At 40.8% G+C, this 14,675-nt stretch overlaps 1 protein-coding gene across 1 annotated transcript; it reads left to right on the forward strand.

Moving 5' to 3' along the window:
• Positions 1 to 11,391: 11,391 nt before the first annotated feature.
• LOC132483313 (serine/threonine-protein kinase 24-like) lies at positions 11,392 to 13,509 on the forward strand. The gene has a single exon (XM_060088596.1). It carries the CDS (start codon positions 11,444 to 11,446, stop codon positions 12,527 to 12,529), a length of 1,086 nt encoding a protein of 361 aa, XP_059944579.1. The 5' UTR covers positions 11,392 to 11,443; the 3' UTR covers positions 12,530 to 13,509.
• Positions 13,510 to 14,675: the final 1,166 nt, after the last annotated feature.

Raw genomic sequence — 14,675 nt, forward strand, 5'->3', positions numbered from 1 at the left:
AAATAGAAAATATGAACAGACCAATCACAAGCACTGAAATTGAAACTGTGATAAAAAATCTTCCAACAAACAAAAGCCCAGGACCAGATGGCTTCACAGGCGAATTCTATCAAACATTTAGAGAAGAGCTAACACCTATCCTTCTCAAACTCTTCCAAAATATAGCAGAGGGGGGAACACTCCCAAACTCATTCTATGAGACCACCATCACCTTGATACCAAAACCAGACAAGGATGTCACAAAGAAAGAAAACTACAGGCCAATATCACTGATGAACATAGATGCAAAAATCCTCAACAAAATACTAGCAAACAGAATCCAACAGCACATTAAAAGGATCATACACCATGATCAAGTGGGGTTTATTCCAGGAATGCAAGGATTCTTCAATATACGCAAATCAATCAATGTGATACACCATATTAACAAATTGAAGGAGAAAAACCATATGATCATCTCAATAGATGCAGAGAAAGCTTTCGACAAAATTCAACACCCATTTATGATAAAAACCCTGCAGAAAGTAGGCCTAGAGGGAACTTTCCTCAACATAATAAAGGCCATATATGACAAACCCACAGCCAACATCGTCCTCAATGGTGAGAAACTGAAACCATTTCCACTAAGATCAGGAACAAGACAAGGTTGCCCACTCTCACCACTCTTATTCAACTTAGTTTTGGAAGTTTTAGCCACAGCAATCAGAGAAGAAAAGGAAATAAAAGGAATCCAAATGGGAAAAGAAGAAGTAAAGCTGTCACTGTTTGCAGATGACATGATACTATACATAGAGAATCCTAAAGATGCTACCAGAAAACTACTAGAGCTAATCAATGAATTTGGTAAAGTTGCAGGATACAAAATTAATGCACAGAAATCTCTGGCATTCCTATATACTAATGATGAAAAATCTGAAAGTGAAATCAAGGAAACACTCCCATTTACCATTGCAACAAAAAGAATAAAATATCTAGGAATAAACCTACCTAAGGAGACAAATGACCTGTATGCAGACAATTATAAGACACTGATGAAAGAAATTAAAGATGATACAAATAGATGGAGAGATGTACCATGTTCTTGGATTGGAAGAATCAACATTGTGAAAATGACTCTACTACCCAAAGCAATCTACAGATTCAATGCAATCCCTATCAAACTACCACTGGCATTTTTCACAGAACTAGAGCAAAAAATTTCACAATTTGTATGGAAACACAAAAGACCCCGAATAGCCAAAGCAATCTTGAGAACGAAAAATGGAGCTGGAGGAATCAGGCTCCCTGACTTCAGACTATACTATAAAGCTACAGTAATCAAGACAGTATGGTTCTGGCACAAAAACAGAAAGATAGATCAATGGAACAGGATAGAAAGCCCAGAGATAAACCCATGGACATATGGTCACCTTATCTTTGATAAAGGAGGCAGGAATGTACAGTGGAGAAAGGACTGTCTCTTCAATAAGTGGTGCTGGGAAAACTGGACAGGGACATGTAAAAGTATGAGATTAGATCACTCCCTAACACCATACACAAAAATAAGCTCAAAATGGATTAAAGACCTAAATGTAAGGGCAGACACTATCAAACTCTTAGAGGAAAACATAGGCAGAACACTCTATGACATAAATCACAGCAAGATCCTTTTTGACCCACCTCCTAGAGAAATGGAAATAAAGACAAAAATAAACACATGGGACCTAATGAAACTTCAAAGCTTTTGCACAGCAAAGGAAACCATAAACAAGACCAAAAGACAACCCTCAGAATGGGAGAAAATATTTGCAAATGAAGCAACTGACAAAGGATTAATCTCCAAAATTTATAAGCAGCTCATGCAGCTCAATAACAAAAAAACAAACAACCCAATCCAAAAATGGGCAGAAGACCTAAATAGACATTTCTCCACAGAAGATATACAGACTGCCAACAAACACATGAAAGGATGCTCAACATCTTTGCTCATTAGAGAAATGCAAATCAAAACTACAATGAGATATCATCTCACACCAGTCAGAATGGCCATCATCAAAAAATCTAGAAACAATAAATGCTGGAGAGGGTGTGGAAAAAAAGGGAACACTCTTGCACTGCTGGTGGGAATGTGAATTGCTACAGCCACTATGGAGAACAGTATGGAGGTTCCTTAAAAAACTAAAAATAGAACTACCATATGACCCAGCAATCCCACTACTGGGCATATACCCTGAGAAAACCATAATTCAGAAAGAGACATGTACCAAAATGTTCATAGCAGCCCTACTTACAATAGCCCGGAGATGGAAACAACCTAAGTGTCCATCATCAGATGAATGGGTAAAGAAGATGTGGCACATATATACAATGGAATATTACTCAGCCATAAAAAGAAATGAAATTGAGCTATTTGTAATGAGGTGGATGGACCTAGAGTCTGTCATACAGAGTGAAGTAAGTCAGAAAGAGAAAGACAAATACTGTATGCTGACACATATATATGGAATTTAAGAAAAAAAAATGTCATGAAGAACATAGGGGTAAGACAGGAATAAAGACACAGACCTACTAGAGAATGGACTTGAGGATATGGGGAGGGGGAAGGGTAAGCTGTGACAAAGTGAAAGAGCGGCATGGACATATATACACTACCAAACGTAAGGTAGATAGCTAGTGGGAAGCAGCCGCATAGCACAGGGAGATCAGCTCGGTGCTTTGTGACCGCCTGGAGGGGTGGGATAGGGAGGGTGGGAGGGAGACGCAAAAGGGAGGGGATATGGGAACATATGTATATGTATAAATGATTTAATTTGTTATAAAGCAAAAAATAAAAAAATAAAATAAAATAAAATAAAATAAAAGAATCTAAAAATGAGTGGATGTATGTTTTTGTATAACAGATTCAATTTGCTGTACATCTGAAACTTACATAGCATCGTTAACTAATTATACTCCAATAACAAAAAAAAAAATTGGCTTGTGGTGAGGCCCAGGCCTCAATATTTTTTAATTCCTGTGGTGATTCTAATATGCAACCACCACTGAAAACCACTATCATGCTTTTCAGCTGAATTTGTTACAGGTCCATCTTCTTAGCTGAGTCTTTCCTACCCTTCTACAAGTAAAGCCAATGTTATTTGTTGATTTTGAGAGCCTTCTTTTCTGTCTATCTCCCTCTGCATTCTGGTGACTATATTGTGTTTCTCAAATACAGTACTTTAGATTTCATCTTTCAGAAAATGTGGACACTCATATTCTGATAGTTATGGAATCAATGAGTTCTTTGACTTCCCAAAGCACTTGTTTATGTAATTTTTATCCACCATCACTTTGGAGTTATCCACTCAGGCTTTCTCCCACCCAACCAAGATCTAACTCAACTTGATCTATTTTTAACCTATCAGGCTGCTGGAAGATAAACCTCATCATTTCTGTGCTTCCTCTTAGATTCCACAGTTTTGGTTTTTTTTTTTTTTTAAAGAAGATGTTGGGGGTAGGAGTTTATTAATTAATTTATTTATTTTTGCTGTGTTGGGTCTTCGTTTCTGTGCAAGGGCTTTCTCTAGTTGTGGCAAGCGGGGGCCACTCTTCATTGCGGTGTGTGGGCCTCTCACTGTCGCGGCCTCTCTTGTTGCGGAGCACAGGCTCCAGACGAGCAGGCTCAGTACTTGTGGCTCACGGGCCTAGTCGCTCCATGGCTTGTGGGATCCTCCCAGACCAGGGCTCGAACCCGTGTCCCCTGCATTAGCAGGCAGATTCTCAACCACTGCACCACCAGGGAAGCCCAGATTCCACAGTTTTTGAGGCACGTTCCCACAGGACACAGCTAGTACCTGCAGAGTCACCTGCCATAACTGTCACCTTGAAACTCATCTGGATATTCTTTGAGAATTTTACATTGATCCTTCAAGTTACCTTCTCCCCAATCTATAACCACATGGTGTAGTAATCTATGTTTAACATAATTATTTTTATGAGGAATACTAGGAAGGGTGTGTGCAAATTTAAGAGACCACTTTACATTAATCCCCTTAATCTCTCTACTGGAAGCCATCCCAGTCTACTCTTCATGATCTTCACCTTATTTCTGTTAAATTTCTCTGGGACAAATTCATAGTTTCTGATGAGTAACAACTAAAATCTACCCATCCTCTGACTTTTCTAGTCCCCTCTTTAAGAGAACTTATTCTTGGGCATGCTTCCTCTGGTCTTCCCCTATTTTTCCAATTTATAGTGGATTTTAATATCCTATTTTTCCCTCTTTTCCGTCCCTTGTGTCTTTGTGGATCATGGCTTTCTCTTACAGAACTACCACTGTTCTTTTAATTTAGTCAGTCTTATTTCCTTATTTTGTTCTTTTATAATTTCCCTCTGCTCTTATTATGATATTAATGTGCTCTTGAAACATATTTTTCAAATCACTCTAGTTCATCTTTGATATTCTGAACAAAACTTGATTCCTAAAAATAGAAATCAAGACTGTTTTTTATAGTTTTTGTTAATAAACTTGATTTTTAAAAATAGCCTAGATTCGGAAAAATACACATAAGTGAATAGTTTGATGACTTATTACAAAATAAACATACTATGTAACCATTACCCAGGGCAAAAACTAGATCACCACCAGCAGCCAGACGACCTTATATTGCCACCTACCAATCACCACCCCACTTACTCACTATCTTGACTTCTAACACCATTCCTTATTTTCTAACTTTATACAAATTAAATTTTATAGCATGTATTTTTTAATATTTCTGACTTCTTTTACTCAATGTTATATTTAGAAAATGTATTCATGTTGTTGCATGTAGCAGTAATTTAGTTATTTTTATTGCTGTATAATAGTCCATTTTATAAATATACCAAGATACAGTTATACCCATTTTTTATTAATGGACACATAATTGAAGGACAATTGCTTTTATGAGCAACTTAGAGTCTACAAATTCTATCTATAGCTATAAGAGACTACCTTGCCTTTGGACTATTACAAATAATGTTTCTTTGAATATTCTTGTACATCTCTTTTGGTTGGAATATGCATTTAATTTTGTTGAACACATACCTAAGGAGCAGAATTGCTGGTCACAGGCATGCACTGAGTCAGGATCTAGTTGGTACAATTTCATGCACAAGACTTTGGTATACTTTGAAAAAGTTAAATAATAACTTTTTTTTTACAAATACATATCCCACAGATATATAACTGATCTAATAAAATCATATCCCGTGGAAGCAATATGATTGTTGGAAGCAATATGAATATTGTTCCCAATATTTAGGCAGAAATGTCACTAGACTTGAAAAGGCAATTAACTATACATCAACAGTTTAATAAACCCAGATTACAGAGGGCCCTAATAGTCAGGCTATGATGTTTGCACTATATTCTCTGGGTAATGGACACCAAACAGTGGAGTTACCTGGTCAAAATGATACTCTAAGGAGACATTCTGGCAGAACGGATAGGGTAAAATAAAGCGTAAACTTAAGTACACCATTTAAAAGCTTTCTGAGAGGGGCTTCCTTGGTGGCACAGTGGTTGGGAGTCTGCCTGCCGATGTGGGGGACACGGGTTTGTGCCCCAGTCTGGGAGGATCCCGCATGCCGCAGAGCAGCTGGGCCCGTGAGCCATGGCCGCTGGGCCTGCACGTCCGGAGCCTGTGCTCTGCAACGGGAGAGGCCACAACAGTGAGAGGCCACAGCAGTGAAAGGCCCGCGTACCGCAAAAAAAAAAGCTTTCTGAGAGTGATCTCCTTTTGGAGACTTTAAAAAATGGGGGAGGCAAAAGGAGAGCTTTAGAAATGTCACACCAAAAATGAATCCAGAAACTAGTCTTCCTTTATAATAGTTTCATCACATTTAAGTGCAGCAAGAATGCCACCATCAAACTTTTCCCAGGTTAAATTCATTCACAACTTCTAACCCAGATTTCAAGTTTGATTCCAACACTGTACGACTACCTAAGACTAAACTGATTGAGTTAAAAAGGAAAAAAAAATGTTATTCTTTTAAACAAGAATGACAATTATCATAACACTTAGCAGGAAAAAAAATTACCCCTCAAAAGCACAGCAGACATACACAGCATTGTGCTAATGATTTTATTCATGCTAATAAAGTCACTGGGTTTCTACACTATGAGGGAGTTTCTCACATTACTCAAAATCTTGCTTTGGGTGTTTTTTGCTTGTAGAAGCCCAGGAGGTACTAGTGGAGGATAATGAATACCTTCCCACAGACAGGGGAACAGAATCCTTATGAGTTTTTTCAAATGCTTCCACAGAAGCACAATGCTCACCTTAGTGTTTGTCCAGTCACTATGTACATACCATTATCATTTCCAGTTGGGAAACATCAACTCTAAATCATTTCTGAGAACTAGATCCAGATTATGGCAGATGTTTTGGGTTATATTCTTTTTTTTTTTTTTTTTTTGCAGTACACGGGCCTCTCACTGTCGTGGCCTCTCCCGTTGTGGAGCACAGGCTCCGGACGCGCAGGCTCAGCGGCCATGGCTCACGGGCCCAGCCTCTCTGCGGCACGTGGGATCCTCCCGGACCGGGGCACGAACACGCGTCCCCTGCATCGGCAGGTGGACTCTCAACCACTGCGCCACCAGGGAAGCCCTATATTCTTTTTTAATAAATTACAAACTACAATAGTAGCCATCTGTTTTAGAAGTTTATGTTTATTGTTTTCTATGGAGTAACAAGCAAAAATAGAAACAAATAAAAGAAAACATCTGCATGGAAAACTTTGAAAGGTGGAAAAGTTTGTTTTTAAACTAGTATCAAAATCAGCAGATCAGCCATTTTGAACAGATTTGGTTTTTTTTAATTGGTTATGAATTTTTTAGTTAAATTGTCTAGTTGCATTGGGATCAATTTGCCTCAAGCCATTAATAGCTGAAGGGGAATATTATAAAATCTTAAAATTTATATAAACTGAAATGGCTTCCCACTGACATATATATATAATGTGCTGACATATATAATAAAGAGTTTACTTAAACTTCCATTTCAGATGGCATTGGGTTGGCAGCCCCACGAATTGACCTCTCACAACTTCCCATTTGAAATGTATTCATACTGACAGAAATGATATTGCTGGAATTTGGGAGGAATTTTTACAAAAAGATTGATCTAACTGGATAGAGAGAGAAATATTTGCCTACCCAAAAGAAGGCAGCAAAAAATATATATATATTCTCTTCATTGTCTTCCTATGGACTCAGAACTCTATAGAATGTATGTTTGCTTCCAGACCATTACTACTTCACCCCTGTCATAAACAACTCACTCTTTGAGACTCATACAATTTTATTTCACTCTCCATCCCTTTCTTGTTACTGTAAACAAATGAAAGGAATGCCTGTGTCATCTCTGCCACAGTCTTCCTCTCCATGTAAATCCTGCCATCAGCCTGAAGGACTTCAGTGTTCCATCAAAACCCAGCCCTTGGGCTTCCCTGGTGGCGCAGTGGTTGAGAGTCCGCCTGACGATGCAGGGGACACGGGTTCGTGCCCCGGTCCAGGAAGATCCCACATGCCGTGGAGCGGCTGGGCCCGTGAGCCATGGCCCCTGAGCCTGCGCGTCCGGAGCCTGTGCTCCGCAACGGGAGACGCCACAGCAGTGAGAGGCCTGCGTACCGCAAAAACAAACAAACAAACAAACAAAAAACAGCCCTTCAGTTCCCTGGGGTACTAGTTCCAAGTAACCTTCTCTTCCACTTCTAACTCAGATACCCACAACCAGATCTGTACCCCAGTTTTTGTCACCATCCACAACTGCTCCGCCTCCAAAAACACTCATTCAGGTATCCTGCTTGCTCAGCACAACTTCTTCTCCTTCCACCTTACTTGTTCAATATCTCCCCCCAAATAGTGTTTTGGCCTCATCAGACCACTAGCCCAGGGATGTATCTACCATGGCTCTTCCAACATATAAGTAATCTCCTTTCTTTCACAGCACTCTTGCCAAATCCCAATCACCTTAAACACCTGACTTCAAAACCAAACATCTAGATTCCAAAAATAAAACCAAATAACATATTTAACAAAAAGTGTGATGGAAAGAGGAGAAAAAAGATGAAAGGCAAAGCCCTCTGCTACTCAGCTTTTTACTTTTCCCCACCTAGCTGAGCATCTTGAACATCCATTTCCATATAGGTTTTCTGGGTCCTGCTGGTAAATATGAGCCATACCCTCCAGCACACACCTCCTGAACAAGGAGTGCTTCCCTGGAAAGACCACACTGAGACCCGGCTCTACTGACTTAGAAAAAATAAGGGTAGATAGTAAAAGATCATGAGGAGAATAAATATCTTTCTCCAGAAATCTGCTTCAGATAAGGCCTTTGCCTCCATGCACTGGGAGGCTGCTATCCTCCCACAAAGGGAAGGTGGTTAACCAGCCTGGGAGCTTGTGGTTCTCAAGAGCATCTACCCAAGTGTCCCCATTCCAGGTCCTTGGCTTTAGCGTAGATGACTAGCTAGGGCTATTAATTCAATCTCTTGTAACTCTGCCAGTCTTAAAATCAAATTTCAGGCCGAATTTTCAGCTCAGGTGGCTCTCTAGTTGCAGGAGATGAGGCTCTCTTTAAATATTGCTCTGTAAGCTTTCTGGCTTTCATGAAGTGCCCTAAGTTGGTAGTTAGGTAGTCAGTAGTCTCTGTCTGAGCCTGTCATTCTTTTTCTGTGAAACTTCTGTAGCAGTTAACAAATGCAAATCATCTCTACTATTGTTATAATAAACATTGTCCCCCATATCTTTCAAGTGCTAAAGCTATCACATAAACCAGTGCTTCCCTTTTTTCTGTATTCCATCCTTGTTCCCTAACTACTGCAAACAATATGAAAATTCAGTCATGTAGTAAGACAAAAAGTGAATATATCAATTTATACATAGAGATAATAATCAATTAGAAGATAGAGTGGGGAAAACACTTCACTTAAAATACCAATAAAAAGAGATTTTTAAAAAATGTTTTCTATATAAATTAGTATTAGGCCCAGCTACATCAACATAAAACCCAAATAAACAGGGCTTAGATACACAAGTGGTTATTGTTTCATATGAAAATTCCACTGGTCAGTAGCCCAAGACTAGAATAGCACTCCCACAGATCCCTAAGGGTCCTGGCTCCTTCCAGCTTTCTGCTCCAGCCAGTGTCCCATTCTCACCAAAAGAAAGAGGAGAGTGAAGAACATGTCTTCTCCTTTAAAGAACACTCCTCAAAACTGCACATACCACCTCCATTTGTATCTCACTGTGCAAAACCTACAAGGGAAGCTATAAAATAAAGCCTTCATTCTGGGTGGCCAAGTGCCAGCTAAAATTCAGGGCTTCCACTGCAGACAAAGAAGGGGAGAAATGACATTAGGGGACAACTACAGGTCTCTGTCATACCTAGGAATGTTTAAGAAGAAATATTAAGATCTACAAAGAAATACTTTTTAACTGCCTGAGAGATACTAAAGAAGATCTGAACAAATGAAAAAGCACACCATATTCTTGGGTAAGCAAAAAGAAATTTTACCTAATAAAATTTACACAAAAACGTTTTAACAGCCATGAATTCTGATGCCTCAAATAGTATAACAAAACCATATATAAAACAAGACTGTTAAATATATGAGGAAATAACAGAAACACAATTATAGTAATAAATTACAACCTTTGCCAGAGCAAATAAACAAAAATAAAGTTATAATTATTTTTAATAATAGAATAAATAACATCCAAATGTCAGCTAAGGTCATCTTTCTGTCAAAAATAAAACTGGCAAATGCCCCCATTACATGTCAGGCAAAGGTTCAATGGCCTCCCCAAGGCTTCTAGGAAACCCCATGTCTTTCCTTCTCAGGATTCCCTCTAGTCTTGTTCCTGCCCTCTGAACCTCATTAGATTCTTGCCTTCTGTCTAGTTCTCCTTTATCCACCGTGCACAGGTCCAGACGTGGGACACAGACCCTCTTATTCATTTATCTAACAATAGCTCATAAAGACCTTTTTCGTTTATAGTCAACCTAACTGAAAGTTTGGGCCAGTGACAAGAAAACTACTAACACTGGAAGTTTGGGCCAGTGACAAGAAAACTACTAACACATACTAGGCAGCCTGTTCTTAAAAGTTGTTAGTGTTTGGTTACTCAACTACCATAGATTTCACCCATTTTTCTGGGAAATCCAGCTTCTTGCCTTGTTACCTAGCTCTGCTTCCCCCCCAAGAAAACTGTCCTAACATTTTCCTGTTGCTCTGTTTACAAGCCCATTCCATTTTGCCTCATCTCAGAGAATAACTTTTACTCTTTTTTTTTTTTTTTTAATTAGCAAGAGCTCCAACAGATAGCTTGGGTGGAACATATCAGAAGGGTTACTGTAATTTCTATCAGACTCCGTAGAGCCGTGCCAAACAAACATAGAGTCAATATGCACTGCAGCCAGCTTGTACCTTATTACCAGAGCCGATTACGTGAATCTCTTTCCTACTCCCCATTCAGTGACTTCACATCAGTAGGCTGAAATCTGCATAGTGGATATTTACACCCTGAAGTCATCAAACACTACACATATCAGTGGTTTTGGTTTGGTTTGGTTTGGTTTGGGGTTGGGGTAGGGATGGGGGATTTTTGTTTGTTTGGGAGACCAGTTTAACAGCACAATACTGCATACATTCTATAAAACTTTGTGTTTGATGTGCAGATAAAGATTCAAGTCTTTTGATTCCCTTCCACATGAACCAGCCTAACCCTCCAGGGCAGTAATAAGAACAGGGAGAGGACACTAAGCAATGTGATGATCTCACTGCTTGGATCCCACACAGACCACAGGAACATGACACTTTGCCTATTCTAGTCCGTAATTTTCCCCATGCAACAATACTGAGTAGAACAATTCAAGCAACATGGACATGCAACTTTGCAATATATTAACTTAATTTGTTCATTATACTGACCTGACTAGAGTTCAGACTCCAGGACAAAGAGGGGCTATTAAACCACATTCTAAAGAGAGGCTCTGGATGGGTGTCCTTGGCCAGCGAGGTAGGAGAGGAAGGAGTTGGAGAGGAAAAGACTAGAAATGTGAGCTTCGCGGGGGACACCCCATCCCCTGCTCCGACGTGATTTTCCCAGGTGAAGAAAAGCAGAACCTGAAAGCAGATCCAGAAGAGCTTTTTACCAAACTGGAGAAAATCAGGAAGGGCTCTTTTGGCGAGGTGTTCAAGGGCATTGACAATCGGACTCAGAAAGTGGTCGCCATAAAAATCATTGATCTGGAAGAGGCTGAAGATGAGATAGAGAACATTCAGCAGGAGATCACAGTGCTGAGTCAGTGTGACAGTCCCTACGTAACCAAATATTATGGATCCTATCTGAAGGGACCTTTGGGCCAGCTTGCGGTAAGAACTTGCCTTTAGAAGATCCTTTGGTTCCCATCCATGTCTCCCTCTCCTCAAAGGGATGGCAGCCCGATGGACAGGGGGCACATGCCCCCAACATGGACAGACTTCCACGGAGGACACTAAATTATGGATAATAATGGAGTATCTTGGTGGAGGCTCCGCACTGGACTTATTAGAACCTGGCCCTTTAGATGAAACCCAGATTGCTACTATATTAAGAGAAATACTGAAAGGACTTGATTATTTGCATTCGGAGAAGAAAATTCATAGAGATATTAAAGCTGACAACGTCCTGCTCTCTGAACACGGAGAGGTGAAGCTGGCGGATTTTGGCATGGCGGGCCAGCTGACAGACACCCAGATAAAGAGAAACACCTTCGTGGGCACCCCTTTCTGGATGGCGCCTGAAGTCATCAAGCAGTCGGCCTACGACTCAAAGGCAGACATCTGGTCCCTGGGCATAAGGGCGATCGAGCTTGCCAAGGGGGAGCCTCCGCATTCTGAGCTGCATCCCATGAAGGTTTTATTCCTCATTCCAAAGAACAACCCCCCGACGCTGGAAGGAAACTACAGCAAACCCCTCAAGGAGTTTGTGGAGGCCTGTTTGAATAAGGAGCCGAGCTTTAGACCCACCGCTAAGGAGTTACTGAAGCACAAGTTCATAATCCGCAATGCAAAGAAAACATCCTACTTGACTGAGTTCATCGACAGGTACAAGAGGTGGAAGGCCAAACAGAGTCACGAAGACTCCAGCTCCGATGACTCGGACACGGAAACGGACACAGATGGCCAAGCATCCGGAGGCAGCGACTCAGGGGACTGGATCTTCACGATCCGGGAGAAAGATCCAAAGAGTCTTGAGAATGGAGCTCTTCAGCCGTCGGATTTAGAAAGAAATAAGATGAAAGACATCCCAAAGAGGCCTTTCTCTCAGTGTTTATCTACAATTATTTCTCCACTGTTTGCAGAGTTGAAGGAGAAGGGACAGGCGTGTGGAGGCAACCTGCGGTCCATCGAGGAGCTGTGCGGGGCCATCTACCTGGCAGAGGAGGCCTGCCCCGGCATCTCGGACACCATGGTGGCCCAGCTCGTGCAGCGGCTGCAGAGATACTCTCTAAGTGGTGGAGGAACTTCATCCCACTGAAATTCCTTTGGCATTTGGGTTTTGTTTTTTTTCCTTTTTTTCTTCTTCATCCTCCTCCTTTTTAAAAGTCAATGAGAGCCTTTGCTGACTTTGCTGAAGAGGTGCACCATCGCGGGGGGGGCCATCCCCCCCACAGCGAGGTCGCCTGTCCAGGGCCTGATGAAGTCTCCAGATGGGGTGGGGAGGGTCAGCTCCTGCGAGCGAGCATTTTATTTTATTATTCTTGTTTTTAATTCTAACCATAGTGCACATATCAAGCAAAGTGTCTTTAGAAACAAAAATAAACCCTGAAATGTATATTTGGGATTATGATAAGGTGACTGAAGAAATGAAACCTCAGGTATCCTGCTTTACGTTGATAACTCCCCCTCCCTGGGAGACGGAGAATCGCTCTGATGGATCAGTGTACAGATTTGTATATAGTGTCATTTTTAAGGAAACCCTTTTGGCGTGCATAGGGATCACTGTGTACACACTGGCCAAGTGCTTCTGTAGATACTGTCAGTGGGGTAAATATTTGACAGACCGTAACTTGAGTCTATTGCCTTGCCTTTATTACATGTAAATTTTGAATTATGTGACCAGTGATTTGGGTTTGACTTTGTATTTGCAGGGTTTGCCATTAATAATAATTAACGCCCCCCTTATGGAACACTCCTATATTTGTACCTCAACAAATGCAAATTTTCCTCTTGTTTGCCCTACAACCCTTTTGGTACACTTAGAAGTTGATTTCCTTTTTCATCGATGGTACTATTTCTTAGTGTTTTAAATTGGAACATACCTTGCCTCATGAAGCTTTAAATTATTATTTTAAATTTCTCCCCGATGAAGCGTTCTCGTCTCACTTTCATTCGTGCCCTGCCAGTCCTGCGCCAGCTGTACCGTCCTTCCAGTAGGGTTTTCTGTTGCACCTTGTAGTGAAATCTGCGTATCATCTTTCCCACCTAAACATGTCTGAATGCTTACACAAATAAATTTAAAAAAATAAAAATAAAAATAAAAAAAATAAAGAGAGGCTCTGGGGATCAATATCTCTCACAAGATCTAATGAAAAGCAGAAGAAAAGGGGCTATAACCCCCATCCAGGCCCATCCCTCTTCCATGCTCCCCCACCCCCAACCACCAGTATATGGAGACAACTGGAGGTAGAGAAGAGCAGGTTTTGAAGTCATTGGGCTTGTGGGGAATATAGTTAGTATTCATGGAAAATTACTGTCCTAGCCTTCAAGTCAAGATGGCAAGAGGAGATTCTCTTAGAGATTGTTGAATAGAATTTTTTAGTCCCTCCAAGAGGAGCAACTGGTCTTTTAGTTGCAGAATGACTATCTGCTAAGACTTGCTGACCTGTCCCTGTGAATTAAAGAGATGTGATGGTAGGCTAAGGAAGAGGATGACAATGGAGAAGTCAAGACTCTTATCATTTGCTCTGCTAAGGGTGTGTGAATTTCTCATAGGTCCAGAGAACACCAGAAAAGGAGCCAATCTTGAGATCTTTTTGCCAGTGCCCCATCCAAGAGGGCTACCCTCTAGGCTAAGGGACTCCAGAACAGGGAGGCTGTGTGATACACCACTGTAGATGAAAACTGAGCAGAAGGAATTGAAGTGCTTGTGCCAAAGAAGATGCCCCTTGCCAGAGAAATGAGTCACAGGGAGATCTCACAGTATAGGGCAAAGAACTCACCCATGCCACTCCCTGAGAGATCAATTCTTTCAATGCCTTTCACACAAATAGACCACCATCAGCAGCCTGTTAGGATTACCCAGAGGGACAGCATAAACCAGCACAAACCAACAAAGGAAGAAGCACAACTATGCCCAATTAAAACAGGTCGACTTTTCAGCCAACCCTTTCTTCTTCTTGTCCCCAAACACAGGAGTTGGAGTCTAGTAAGGGAGTGCAACGTTAACCTCTCCACTTAAAGACCCCTGAATCATGATTTCAAGAGGTGATTTGGAATGGAAAAGCTTTAGACCAAGTATGAGGGAAATTTTAAACTTGATTGGGTTGAGTTTTTTAAATCTGAGAGTGTCCAAAGGTTATGGAATCTGTCTGTAACATCCTTAAAGAATGAAATGGAAGAGTTGATAAACATTAAAAGTGCTGATTAGAGAAAAATAAAGCTTTTCATGTTTATTCTCCACC

Source organism: Mesoplodon densirostris, chromosome 1 (assembly GCF_025265405.1).
Source record: "Mesoplodon densirostris isolate mMesDen1 chromosome 1, mMesDen1 primary haplotype, whole genome shotgun sequence".
NCBI classification, from domain to species: Eukaryota; Metazoa; Chordata; class Mammalia; order Artiodactyla; family Ziphiidae; genus Mesoplodon; species Mesoplodon densirostris.

What these genes read in the sequence shown, in the direction of transcription:
- LOC132483313 (XM_060088596.1), top strand. Translation starts at nt 11,444, where the DNA reads ATGGCAGCCCGATGGACAGGGGGCACATGCCCCCAACATGGACAGACT.